At 42.9% G+C, this 13,811-nt stretch overlaps 2 protein-coding genes across 2 annotated transcripts; one reads left to right on the plus strand and one right to left on the minus strand.

Moving 5' to 3' along the window:
• The first annotated feature begins 466 nt into the window (after positions 1 to 466).
• On the plus strand, positions 467 to 6,438 carry LOC140227915 (uncharacterized). The gene is made up of 3 exons (XM_072308296.1): positions 467 to 782; positions 3,438 to 3,553; positions 5,554 to 6,438. Exons 1-3 carry the CDS (start codon positions 467 to 469, stop codon positions 6,223 to 6,225), a joined length of 1,104 nt encoding a protein of 367 aa, XP_072164397.1. The 3' UTR covers positions 6,226 to 6,438.
• A 1,209-nt stretch (positions 6,439 to 7,647) lies between these two features.
• Positions 7,648 to 13,458, minus strand: LOC140227916 (uncharacterized). The gene has a single exon (XM_072308298.1). It carries the CDS (start codon positions 13,456 to 13,458, stop codon positions 7,648 to 7,650), a length of 5,811 nt encoding a protein of 1,936 aa, XP_072164399.1.
• Between the last annotated feature and the right edge of the window lie 353 nt (positions 13,459 to 13,811).

Here is a 13,811-nt window from a genome sequence, read left to right on the forward strand (position 1 = left end):
TTACGTGTTATGTCTATGGGAGTGCAGTTTTTCTGGAAATGAAAATTGACACGACTATCTTTTTCGACCACTAGCTCACTTATGCTTCGGTGAATTTCTCCCAAATTTTAATATGTTGTAGCTAAGACTTTGGGCTATCGTAAGTGTGCCCTCCAATTTTTCATACGACGTCGGCATCACGTCGAAAAACTTGGCTAAAATTTGCACTTGGCTTCGATGCAGCGTCATTTTGCTTAATACACAGGGCCTATGGAGGATGAAATAGGTCAGTGCATAGCGCATCCGACTCGTAATCCTCAAGCCCGCCGCACACTATACGACCCGACTGATCTTAAAGTCTTGAGACTAGTCGGGTCGTAAGCCCAGTCGTACGACCGGACACCGCACACTATACGACCGATCTTAAGGTCTTTATGGGGGTCGTGACTAGCGCATGCGCACATGACGTTTATCATAGCAACCGAAAATGGCGGCAAAACGCAACCTATTGCATCTCCTGCATGCACTGCTGCTGCTCCGGCAACGTCGGAGGCGTCGACGACGTCGCATGTGGGTAAAACCATGGATCGAAAAGCGAAAACTAAAGGGAGCATATGCTAATTTGCTCAAAGAACTAGAAGACTCTTCCGAGGACTTTCGGAAGTTTGTTAGGATGGATGTGGAGGCATTTAGAGAACTACTAGAAATGGTTGCGCCGACAATCTCAAAGCAGGATACCAAACTGCGAAGAAGCATATGCGCGGAGGAGAGGCTCGCCATAACCTTGAGGTTCCTGGCAACGGGTAGGTCATTATACGAACTACATAAATGCTCTTCATTTATTAGCAAGTTCAAAATTGCAGTTTTAAGAGGGTAATAGCCATATCCATGTCTGAACCTGCAATAATAGGGGAAGGACGCATCCAGTTACTACAGTATTCTATAAGAATTATTAAAAGACAGTTGATCCTGTAGACGTGTACTGACACTGACCTTTTCTAATCTATCACTTTCCAGGCGCATGCGCATGTAGATTACGATCATGAAATTTAAGACTTCATATTTTGCCTTTATTCAGTTTAGCAGTACCATTGAATATATCGGATCTACATACTGGCTATATAGCTCACAGTTATAAGTTAGACTGGGAGGCCGCTCCAGTGGGTGACTTTCTCTCTACAAAATCCTTAGACATGGGTATTGGTTTGGGCCGAAAATCTCCAATCGTGGATTGCAATATTTTGCAATTTTAGTTTGTTTTGTTTTTTTCGCTACTTAAGTACACGAAATGAAATTTTTGAATTAAAAACCTCAATAATGTGATCTTTCTTAACGAACCCCCTAATAATGGGCACTCTATCCCCCAAAATGATCCTTAATGGTTGGTTCGGGTTTGGCGGCTTCAGAGGTACACCCCGTTGGAACCAAATCTGTACCCGCATGAAAATATGTACAATGTACAGCTGTACTGCAAAATGGGAAAGTTGTTCGTTGCTCCTAATTATTAACATTTTAGTTATTAATGATGTCCATTTGATTTTATTTCTCTTAGCCTCCTTGCATATTCATACTTTCATGACAATGAACTGGTTGGGTATAGCATTTCAATTGTTTATCCGTAGATTTGATTCAGGATCAATTCAAACGTAATGTAGAGACTCATTTTACTGCACGCTATCCCTTTACAGGACTTACATTTTTAAACTTATTTATTTAGAAACCATAATTTATTAACCCTACCCATCGCTTCATACAAAAATGCTTATATACATAACACACACAAACAGACATACAGACATACACACACGCACACGCACACACACACACACATATATAGCATGCATGCAACACACAAACACATGGAGACGCAGAACAAAAGTACACGGTCCCACCGATTATTTCCATTTCAATTTTAATTTATTTCTCATATTTTCAAATATCTCAAAGAAACAACAATCATGACATATAGTTAAATCAAATACCGGTTATACGAATACGAATATATGCAACCACATACTTGGATTGCACTTAAAAGTATATATATTTAACATATTATTTTGGTCATTAGAAAGTGCCAGAAGTAACAGAAATGGGACGGGGCCTATATAAAGCAAGCTTGTGTAACTGTGTATAGGTCCCAGACTTTGTGGGTGTGAAAAATGACAGAGACCGGATATGTATGTCTTTACCATTAAAAAAAATGAAATACATGTAATAAAATCAGTATTGAAGAAAAGACTTGTAAGGTATATCCACCACATCTTGCTGGATTAATATAATTTCAGAAAATTAAATTGTCACTATTTTACTCGTAATGGTCACGTATTTAGAAGAAAATATCAATAATTCTGGAAGAAAATTATATGCACAAGCACAACCGAGTTCACCGAGAATGTCTGTCTGATAAATACAATAACAGATATCTTGTCTTCCTCTTTTCACTGGCCGTGTTTTCGTTATACAGGGTGGTTCCCCCCCCAAAAAAAAAATAATAATAAAATAAAATAAAATAAATAAATAAAAATAAATAAATAAAAAGAGGCACGGTCGATCTTTGACCTATTACATGCATATTGTTCTAATTGATTTCTACCTAATTCGTGTTGTGTGTTTCATGCAAATAAAATCACACTAAGGGCATCCATTTTTGTTGAGTGTTTTTGCTTCAGCGATTCTTTAATTGAAATATGTCATTTTTTATAATTTTGTAACTCGAGAGAGCTACAAACCGGGAATCTAATGAAGTTTCGATCCTGCGCACACCGGGCGATATTCGAATTCAAACGCATGAGACTTCGCGACGGCATAGTTTTCTATATAACATCTTTGTTGCTCGTGACAGACTGAAATGCGACAATTTTGAAATTGACATCTTTTCGCTAAAAACAAGCAAAAGAAAACCTCATACCAAAAACGATGAGCTCAGTCTCACTTTTTTTTTTGTCTATGAAAATAGGTTATCCGATAAAAGTTTCCTTCAAGACTACAAACTCCCGTTAAACAAATATCGCCCTCAAAGTGCCGCTTTTCTTGGTCACCCTTTAGTGAAATGAATATCTGTGACAGTAGGAGTATACTATGTCGACTTCGGAAATATGATGTAACTTAGAAGAAAATAAACACACAGGAACAATTAACATGAAAACTTGCTGTCTGTAATTCTAGTTATCCGCTAATTTTCTGCAAACAGACAAGCATGCCCTCTTAATTCCATTTAGTGTGAATTAACATCAAGAAAACAGTACATTTCTTGTTTAACATGAGCAGACTTCGTTAAGTAATATCCCATTTTTCATGGTCACACCGTTTTTCTCACTGAAATTCTATTGTGTGACTGATGATATACTAGACCAAACTTAAATTCACTTCGCGGTTGTACAAAAAGATGAGCAATTACTTAATCAAAGGAATATTATATACAAAGAAATTGTTTACACTCTACAAATTACTTCTTATAGGTGAAAGTTTCACCAGCCTATCATTTCAGTATCGGGTTGGAGAGAGGACCGTTTCCGGCATCGTTGAAGAAACGTGTAAAGCCATATACGATGCACTGATGGAAAAGCATCTCAAGGTATGATCTCTCCCCCTGCCGCTTTCTTTAATTTTATCTGTTGTTTACATGACTGTGTTCTCTACACGACGCGGATACATTGCTTTGAAATCATTAAAAAAATGTTACTTTTCTGAAGTAGCGTATAGATGCAAATCCATTTAACCAAATCTATAATCTCATCATAAAATGCACTGAAGCACAGAGATAGTTTTGGTGAATAATTTCGTAAAAAAATACAAGTTCTTGTATATTTGATAAGACACTATCCAGAGTATTTGTGAGCAAATTTCATGCTATTAACTGAACTCAGATTTACGATTGATCATACACCCCTTTTAAAGTATAAGGCTGATAACAAGTGTAGATTTGTTTGGAGGCCCTCCGAACAATTCGAAAATAATTCCAATAAATTACTTTAGAAATAAATAAAAGAGATTCCGATCAAACAATTACTACTCGATGACTTGCCTTCTTTGTGCATGATCAAACACAAGAATTTCTGTGAATAATGTTTTCGAAAGGTTTTCAGATTTACCAAAAACTATCTTTGTGCTTTAACATACAATCATATGAAGATAATTTAAATAAATTGTCACTTGTAAGCATATCGAAATTAACCGCATTTCCCGTGGGCTGTGTACTCTGTGTAAGGCAAGTTTTTTTTTTTTTCTTCTTTTTTTTTTAATAAAGTTTTCAAATGTACATGCACTTTTCTAAATATTCTACGGATGTGAAATAGTTTCATGTTAAAGGGCAAGTCCGGACCAAAATTATCATCATTTCAGAAAAATTTTCCCACCAGAAAATGTCTCATAATCGTGGAAATCATATAAGAAATAAGGAAGTTGTGAATTTTTATTTTTTCCATTTTTCCGGAAAACTCTTCTTGACCATTCAATATGATTTTTAAATGAAGTCTCGAGGACCGCGAGGTGATGATGTCATTTTTATATCATCACAATTTATCACGTGTCATGTGTCATACATGAAATCGTGATTTTTTTTTTTTTTTCAGATGCAGGTGAACATATATCCCTGTTATGAAATATGTCAGAACAAACGTAATTTCTCATTAAATTTGATCAAATAAAGGTTCGATTTACTTTCGCATACCTGAAAATGAGATATGACTTATTTTCTGTATTGAAATGCGTAGAAAAATAGATTGATGAAAATTTTAGTCCACAAAAAAAAAAAAAAAAAAACGCGAAATACGATTTTCTGAGATGGACGAAGAGAGCTATATAGGTTCAAGTCCAGTGCAAACAGAATATTGATTTAAACCACTCCGACATAGTAACTCTCCACAAATAACATTACTAGAAATTAGTTTAATTCCCAGCCTTCAACAGACGTATTGATAAAGAGTATTTGTTAATTGGTCTTTGTTTTGGAGATTAACGACAAAAATCATTTCCAATGAAAATGTACAATCCTTTGTCAAGAAGTCTGATGGACTTAATTATAACTCATTGGCCCCTTCCAGGAGGTCAAGCTGGGCTTTCGCAACATCATTAGTTATTTTCAGTTTGAGTGCCAATTTAACTTTTTTGTCAGTTATTTCCTTCAATTCACCTGCTATGTAACGTCCGAAGAGGACGTCCTGGTCTTCTTCAGACTCCATTGATTTCATAACAGTCCTTATTTCTGAAATGATTTCATCTTCGGTGTTTTTTCCTTTTCCCTTTTCCTTCTTCCTTTTAGAGGGAATTGGTAATGGTGACTCTGACGCAGTACTTTGAGTACCTTGGCATTCAGGTGGTGGCGATTCTACCTCATCAAGGATGACGGACATTTCTTCGTTGATCTGTATGTGTATTTAAAAAGGATGAGAACAATATCAATAAACTGTTGATTTTTCTTCTTCTACAGGTACCAAGAACACAGGAAGAGTGGCAAGAGATCGCAAACCATTTTCAAGACCGATGGAACTTCCCGCACTGTCTAGGTGCTCTCGACGGAAAGCATGTGCAATTACGACCACCAGCTAACAGCGGCTCTACATTTTTCAATTATAGCACTCCTTCAGCGTTGTGCTTCTTGGACTTGTAGGACCAGACTACAAGTTTCTGTATGTGGATGTCGGTACAAACGGGCGCATGTCTGATGGAGGTGTGTTTGCTCAAAGCTCTCTTTGTAGGGCATTAAACGCAAATCTCCTGAACATCCCTGATGCTGCAACCCTTCCAGGCAATGATGCTGTGCAAGTTCCCTACTGTTTCGTAGCAGATGAGGCTTTCCCTTTGAGGGAGAACATTATGAAACCTTACGCACGACGGAACATGACTGAAGAAGAGCGCATATTCAATTACCGACTCAGCCGGGCGCGCCGAGTAGTCGAAAATGCCTTTGGCATATTGGCGAACAGGTTTCGAGTTTTCTTAACCCCTATCGCCCTCAGCCCTGAAAAAGTGACCAACATCGTACTTTGCGCATGTGCCCTACACAATTTCCTCATCACGCACAAGTCAGCGAAACATGTGTACTCGCCACCCGACATAATTGACGCTGAAAACCCAGTTTCTCACACCTTCATCCCGGGAACATGGCGTTCCTCAGCCACACTACCAACGAGGAATGTGGGGAGAACAACGAATGTCTCCATTGCTTCGAAGACCATCCGAGAGACCCTGAAAGACTATGTCAATTCCGCTGATGGAGCGGTTGCATGGCAACAAGATATGGTTTAATTGTATCTTGCTTCAATTCTACGATCATTGCAATTGCATTAATGTGTTTTGACGTACCCAAAAATACCAAGCCAAATTGTTTGGTGAACAATGTTATTTCTATGTAACTTCTGCGGAGAGATGTACAATTTGAACCAAATTCAGATCGGAAATACATGTGTATGTTTCAAGGTACCGTTGTGCTTAATTCTATAATAATTTATGGTTATTACGGATTCATTGGAAATACATTGTAGCTTCTCCAACGTAAATAAGCTACAGGGAGGTTGATTCGAACGCACTCCTTCAATAACAAACAATCACAACAACAAGTGCGGTTCCAATCCGTTTAATCGTCGAACGTAAACGTTGATCATCGTATGAAACATGGAATATACACGTGCTTGTTGGGTGTCATACATGGAATGAAACGCGGAGTGTAAACGTTGCGTAAAGTGTCATATGGCGTGGAGCGTAATGGAGTATAAACACGGAATGTAGTGGAGTGTATTGGAGTGGTTCGCAATTGTTTGGCCTCTTGGTTTCCACAAATTCTTGGTGTAAAAGTTCCTAAACATGAAAGATGATGTTGGCCGTTGGACTTTCCTTTGTCTTAGTGATGTGGCTATGATGAGGAGTTGGCATCTCCTACCAGCCTTGGGCTAATTTGCATGTTTGCCTAAAGTGTTATCCAATGAGCAAACTGTTGCTATGTGGACTTGGCCTTGCTAGGATCGGGCTTGACCAACTGTATGCCTATTTCACTTTGAGGGGACTGTTACCAGGGGAGAAAAAATGGGTCTTCTTGGCATAAATTTGCATAAACTCATAGTTTTAGTCTTGTCATTACAGACCCATCTCATTCATGCCGCAACATACCGGCCCCAATGAGCTAACTATCAATTTAGATCATTCCTAAATTTACTTAGCGGCATACATATCAAACCTGATTACATTCATTCACTAATGCATACATCTTTCACAGCGTGAATGAAACTCAATTAACCTTGTAGCATACAGAAATATAACAATCTCAAATAATATAATTCATACTAGAGGGACTTTGTGTTGATCATACACTTCAATTTACTAGATCAATTACTGTAAGCGGTCAATTCTTTGATCCTTCTTCTAGCATGCACAGTTTCACTACAGGCCTCCTAAAGTGTTTGTGGCCAACTCTCACCCCACCTACCTCACTCTACCATCCCTTCCTGGGAAAACCTCAACAACCCTCCCCAATGACGACCACTGTCCACGTGGAAGGCTGTCGGCCACGACCAAGACCAAATCATAATTACAAAACGAAGGACGTAATATTGTCCTATCATTACTTAACACATGCTTCAACATTATGTTACAATCTGTACATCACGCAATGTTACATGAACAACTTGATAAACATAACAGATGTACCGTTTGTTTACTGATGCTTATGTCAATTTACGAATCTCCTCGTGCCTCCAAAAGGCACAACTTTGAGATGGGCCTCCTGAAGCTTTTCAGACCCAACCGTACATCAACCTGCCTGACCCTACCAAGCTTATCAGGGTACGTGGCCACAATCCTACCTAAAGGCCACTGCCCACGAGGCGCACAGTCATCTGCGACCAGGACTAGATCATCTTGCATGAAGTTTCGTTTGGATTTTGTCCATTTCTGTCTCTGTTGGAGGAGAGGTAGATATTCTTTGACCCAACGTTTCCAAAACTGGTCTGCGAGGTACTGCACCTGACGCCATCTTCGTCGAGTGTAACAGTCATCCTTGGTAAATATTCCAGGGGGCAGGGATGGACTCTTCCTCAGCAGTAGTAGATGATTGGGCGTAAGAGGTTCGTCGTCATGTGGGTCGGTACTCAGTTGCGTCAAGGGTCTGGCATTTAGAATGGCCTCTACCTCAGTCATGAACGTCATCAACGCCTCGTCTGTGATGAGCTGCTGGTTCAGGAGGCCTTCAAGAATCTTACGAACCGAACGTATTACACGCTCCCAAACTCCCCCCATATGACTTGCTCCTGGAGGGGTGAATTGCCATGCGATTCCCTTTTGGCTTAGGAATCGTCCAATCTTGCTGCTGTTCAGCGATGCAAGACTTTCTTTCAATTCCTTGTGTCCGCTTCTGAAGTTTGTTCCGTTGTCACTGAATATCTTTGCGGGGTAACCCCTACGGCTGATGAATCGTCTCAGAGCGAACACAAAGGAATCGGTATCCAAGGAGTGTGCTACCTCCAGATGTACTGCTCTTGAAGCAAGGCAGGTGAACACACATCCGTATCTTTTCATCTCACTGCGACCTCTCTTTACTCGGAATGGCCCGAAGAAGTCAACTCCTGTGTAGGTGAAAGGAGGCTTATCTGGAGTGACCCGTTCAGTAGGAAGGTCAGCCATGAGTTGTTGTCCTCGCTGTGAGCTTCTCTTCTTGCACTGCAGACAATTTCCCAATACCTTGCGAACGGTAGCACCACCTCGGATTACCCAGTACTTTTCTCTGAGTGCAGTCCACGTCATGCCGGCGCCTGAGTGTCCAACATCATGGTGGTAGTGGGAGACGAGCAAGGTAGTCACGTGGTGATCATGAGGGAGAATCAGTGGGTGTTTCAGATCATCTGAGAGCGGGGATTTTCCTAGTCTTCCTCCAACTCTCAGCACTCCTTCAACGTTGATGGGGTTTAATTTGTCTAGTGTGCCTGACTTTGGTGGTGTTCCTTTCTTTCCTTCACTTGACATTTCTGCTGGAAAGGCTTTTCTCTGCACTTGCTTGATTATTTCCAGCTCTGCGTCTTCTAGCTCCTTTGCTGTGAAGTGTCCCGTTCTCACACTTCCTGCATCACCCTTGTGTCGCAGAAATGCCTTGTAGCGCAGTATCCATGCGAAAGCCCTCTTGAGTTTGTTCCATGAAGAGAACCTGGTTAACAGCTCCTCTAGGCTGTCAGTTGAAACCACTGCGTTGACATTGGCTTTCTTTACTTCTACGTCTTCTTGTGGCAGTTCCTGCAGCACTTCTGGGGGTGATGGCCAATTTTCTTCTTCTTCCCATAGGAATGTGGGGCCCTCCAGCCAGCGTAGGTTGTTGATTAATTCTGTCGCTTTCATGCCGCGAGATCCATCGTCTGCTGGGTTGGATGCTGTATCAACATGACGCCATTGAGATAGCGTGGAGGCATTGTGAATCTTAGCGACACGATTTGCAACAAAGGTCTTGAAACGCCTGCTTTCGTTTCTTATGTACTGTAGTACTGATGTGGAGTCGGTCCAGTATGTGGTGTCTGTGACCTTGATCTGAAGTTCATCTTTGATGAATTGGTCCAACGTCACTGCCAGGACCGCTGCCATCAACTCAAGCCTTGGTATGGATACAGCCTTCACAGGTGCTAGTCTCGATTTCCCCATGATGAAGGAGCAGTGCACTTTACCTGTGGCGTCTGTTAAACGCAGATACGCCACTGATGCATATCCTATTTCGGATGCATCACAGAAGTGATGGATTTGAGCTGAGGCTACTTCCTGGAAACCCTCTGGTTTGATACACCTGTTGATCTTTAGGTCTGTCAACGTGGGTAGATCTTCCAACCAGTTTCTCCATTCTTTCTCTTCCTCTGCGGAGACTGGCTCATCCCAGCTTAGACCTCGTCTACATAACCGTTGTATTAGTGCCTTTGCTGGAAGTACAAATGGAGCTACAAACCCTAGTGGGTCGTATAGGGAGCTGGCTACAGACAAAATGCCGCGTCTTGTTGCTGGTTTGTCCTTTACGTTGACCTTGAACCCAAAAGCATCCATCTGTACATCCCAAAGGATTCCGAGCGTGCGTTCTTCCGGTAGCTCTTCAATGTCTAGACTCGATACGGATGCTGCCCTGTCAGCCTCAGGTACGGCAGCCAGGACGTCACGCTCGTTACTCATCCACTTTGTGAGCCGGAAACCGCCCTCATTCAGTAACCGTCTCAGATCTTCAATCAGCTTAATGGCTGCTTCTTTGGTCTTTACAGACTTCAAGCAGTCGTCGACATAGAAATTCTTCCGTACCGTGTCGACTGCATCTCCGTCATACTCGCTCTGGTGGTCTTCTGCGGTCTTCCGCAATGCAAAGCCTGCACAACTCGGAGAGGAGGTTGCTCCAAACAGATGAACTTTCATTCTGTACTCCTTTGGCTCTGTTGCAAGTTCTCCCTTTTCCCACCAGAGGAATCGAAGTGCATCACAATCTCTATCTGGGACCTTTACTTGATGGAACATGGCCTCCACATCGCCAACCACAGCAACTGGTTCCTGTCTGAATCTCAGGAGTACGCCCACCAGGTTGTTAGTATGATCAGGTCCTTGAAGTAGTTCGTTGTTCAAAGAGGTACCCTGGTACTTCGCAGCGCAGTCGAAAACGACTCTGACCTTGTCTGGTTTCCGAGGGTGAACAACGGCATGGTGCGGTAGGTACCACGTATTTGAGGTAGGCTTCTCATCTTTCTCTTCTTGATGTCCTGCTTCTCGTGTCTGTATTGGTACCCTTTCTGCATAACCCTTTGTTATGTAGTCTTCGACAGTTTTCGTGTACCTTTCTTTGAGGGCGTCATCCTTCTCCAGTTTCTTCTTCAAGTACCGCAGTCTTGCTTCTGCGAGGTAACGATTGTTTGGCAGGTTTGGAGGCCAGTGGCGCCATGGTAAGCCTACTTCGTAATGACCGCCGGCAATGGAAGCGCTTTCTTCCATGATCTTCTGTGCGCGGAGGTCTTCGAGTGAGTCGCCGATTTTCTCATCCGTTAGGTAACCTCCATAGTCTGACTCCCAGAACTGCTTTAGCTGCTGTTGAAGTGGATCATCATGACATGTGAAGTGAACATTGGCAGAGGAAGGCCCTTGTCGCGTTGACATCGGTCCCATCAGTGTCCATCCGAGTGGAGAACGTATGGCATACGGTTCTTTTCTTTTTCCCTTTCTTTGTTCAAGGACCCAGAATGCCTCTGGGGTGTCTCCGCCAATCAGAAGTTTAACTTCTCTTCGATCTATCGATGGAAATGTTATTCCTTTGAGGTGGTCCCATCGTTTGACGTCTTCCTTGTTGGGAATAAGAGCGTCTGATATCGGTAACTTGTCTACCGTCCAGACACGCGGTATCTCGATTTCTTCCCTTCCATTGAGGTTCTGCACTGTCAGACTCACCTCGAGGCCATCCTTCTTGGAGCTGACACCATTTACGGTTGTTAGTTCGAAGTGCCTTTTCTTCCCCTTTACGTCAAGTTCCTCTATTAGGCTTGCATCACACAGAGATACGTCGCTGCCTTCGTCGAGCAGCGCCCACGTCTTAATCTCCTTCGTTCCTGCCTGGATCTTCACGGGCACAATTCGTAAACACACTTTATACTGCTTGGTGCGACTGCTGTTGGAGTAATTGTTGCCTTTGGATTCTTCAGCTTGTTTTGGTTGGTTACCGGCCCCAGTTATCGAACACTCTTCTGCTGATTTGGCACCTTCATTCGTCGTTGTGCTCGATTTCTGCCCTTGTGGCCTTTCTTGACTGCTCTTTAAGACGTGGAAGTGAAGGAGGGTGTGGTGCTTCCACTTGCAGCTCTCTACCTTGCAGTTGCTGTCCTGCTTGCACTCCCTGGCTAGGTGGCCTGGCTTGAAGCAATTGTCACACAGTCTTGCCTGTCGTATCACCTTCAACCTTTCATTGCGGGACATTTGCTTGAAGCGCTGGCATGATGTCAAGCTGTGTGACTGAGAGCAGCATGTGCACCTCCACTGTGATGCCTGTTTTGGTGATTGCCCTTGCGTGGTTAGCGTCGTTCGTTTGACACTACTCGCGAACTTCTTGCCATCCTTGGGGGTAGTCGTCTTGCCCTTGCCTATGTTCTGACCAAACATGTTAGAGGAGAGCTGGGCACACTCTTCGATGTAATCAGCCATCATCGAGAAGGTCGGTGACACCCGCTGCTTCATCATGGTGTGTGCTCGTTTTGCCCACTCTGCTTGCATGTGCATAGGAAGGAGCTGTTGGATCCGCAGCAGGTTATCCGAGCTGTCCATATCAGCCTGGAATCCCATGTGCGACAAGACCATCTCGCATCGCCGCATGGCCCTGGTGAGGTCCCACAGAGCAGCTCCATCGTTGGGTCTTATTTGCTCACGACTCAGCACTTTCCTCATGTGGGCAGTGGTCACCAGGAAGGGCTGCCCGAACTGGTCATGAAGGATTTCTCTGGCCTTTCTGTACCCCTCTGGACCTAGAAATGTGCAATTCTCAATGCTATCTCTGGCCTTCCCTGCACAGAACTGTATTAGATACATCAATTTCATTTTATCATTAACTGGTTTACACTCAATAGTAGCCTCGAACTTGTTAATGAAACTACAATATTCTAATGGATTACCATCAAATTGTGTCAGGTCAGACTTGGGCATGTTCATGGCCAGATCAACAGCTGAGAAAATATCAGGCAATGTAGAGTTATTCACGTTAGCGTTTACGGGGGTTGGGCTTACATCAACATTAACGCGGGCATTCGATTGATCATTTGCATTCCGAACAGGTGCATTAGGATTTAATTCCTTCTTTACATCTACGTTACGTACACTACGTACTATGGAGGCACTCACCTCACTGGCGCAATTACCTTCAATTTCTTCTTGAAGTAACTGAGCCTCTACTTGCGCCTGTTGCATTTCATTTGCCACCTCTACAGCAGCAAGTTCTTGCTCAAGCTTCATTTGAGCAATCTTGAGTTCTTGTGTCCTTTTCATTTGTTCGAGCTTAAGTTTCGCGACTTCAGCCTTGATCTTAGCATCCCTCAGTCTTGCACTGGAAGTGGTGCTTGTTGAGCGCCGAGATGACCTACTGCTCCTGGTCGCGGAAGACTGCAGCGACGCGTTGTCGTCATCGTCGTCCCCGCCTTCGTCCAGTTGCGTCGTCTCCCGCACGCTCTCCTTGGCCTTCTCCATCCAGCTCGCCAGCCTGACGTCAAACTCTTCCTTGTTCCTCCGCCTGGATTGGAATTCCTCCAGCGCAGATTCTGCTTCCTGGCCAGTTAGCCGTGCATGATACTCCCCAAAGCGTTCTTTATACGATTTGAAAGTGTCATCTAACTGACCAGCCTTATTTACAACGGCCTCATAATTGTCCGTGCTTAACATACAGCTTTCCAGTTCCTTGAACCTTCTTGTAAGGCTGCCAGCATAAGCACGGCACGACTGTTTGAGGGTCGTGACATCATCATCACCTTGGTCGTTAGTTTGTGGAAGTCGCTCCGTATTGGTTGTCATATTGCGAATTCAGTTCTCTCTTCACGCGAAGTAAACACTACAATTCGCGAGCTTATGAACAAGAAATCACAAACTAGAGTCCCGAATTGCGAACTAATGTAGCTTCTCCAACGTAAATAAGCTACAGGGAGGTTGATTCGAACGCACTCCTTCAATAACAAACAATCACAACAACAAGTGCGGTTCCAATCCGTTTAATCGTCGAACGTAAACGTTGATCATCGTATGAAACATGGAATATACACGTGCTTGTTGGGTGTCATACATGGAATGAAACGCGGAGTGTAAACGTTGCGTAAAGTGTCATATGGCGTGGAGCGTAATGGAGTATAAACACGGAATGTAGTGGAGTG

Source organism: Diadema setosum, chromosome 4, assembly GCF_964275005.1.
Source record: "Diadema setosum chromosome 4, eeDiaSeto1, whole genome shotgun sequence".
NCBI classification, from domain to species: domain Eukaryota; kingdom Metazoa; phylum Echinodermata; class Echinoidea; order Diadematoida; family Diadematidae; genus Diadema; species Diadema setosum.

What these genes read in the sequence shown, in the direction of transcription:
- LOC140227916 (XM_072308298.1), bottom strand. Translation starts at nt 13,458, where the DNA reads ATGACAACCAATACGGAGCGACTTCCACAAACTAACGACCAAGGTGAT.
- LOC140227915 (XM_072308296.1), top strand. Translation starts at nt 467, where the DNA reads ATGGCGGCAAAACGCAACCTATTGCATCTCCTGCATGCACTGCTGCTG. An exon ending in CTTGAGGTTCCTGGCAACGG is followed by an intron (nt 783 to 3,437) that starts GTAGGTCATTAT and finishes TACTTCTTATAG; the next exon opens with GTGAAAGTTTCACCAGCCTA. An exon ending in TGATGGAAAAGCATCTCAAG is followed by an intron (nt 3,554 to 5,553) that starts GTATGATCTCTC and finishes TTTCAATTATAG; the next exon opens with CACTCCTTCAGCGTTGTGCT.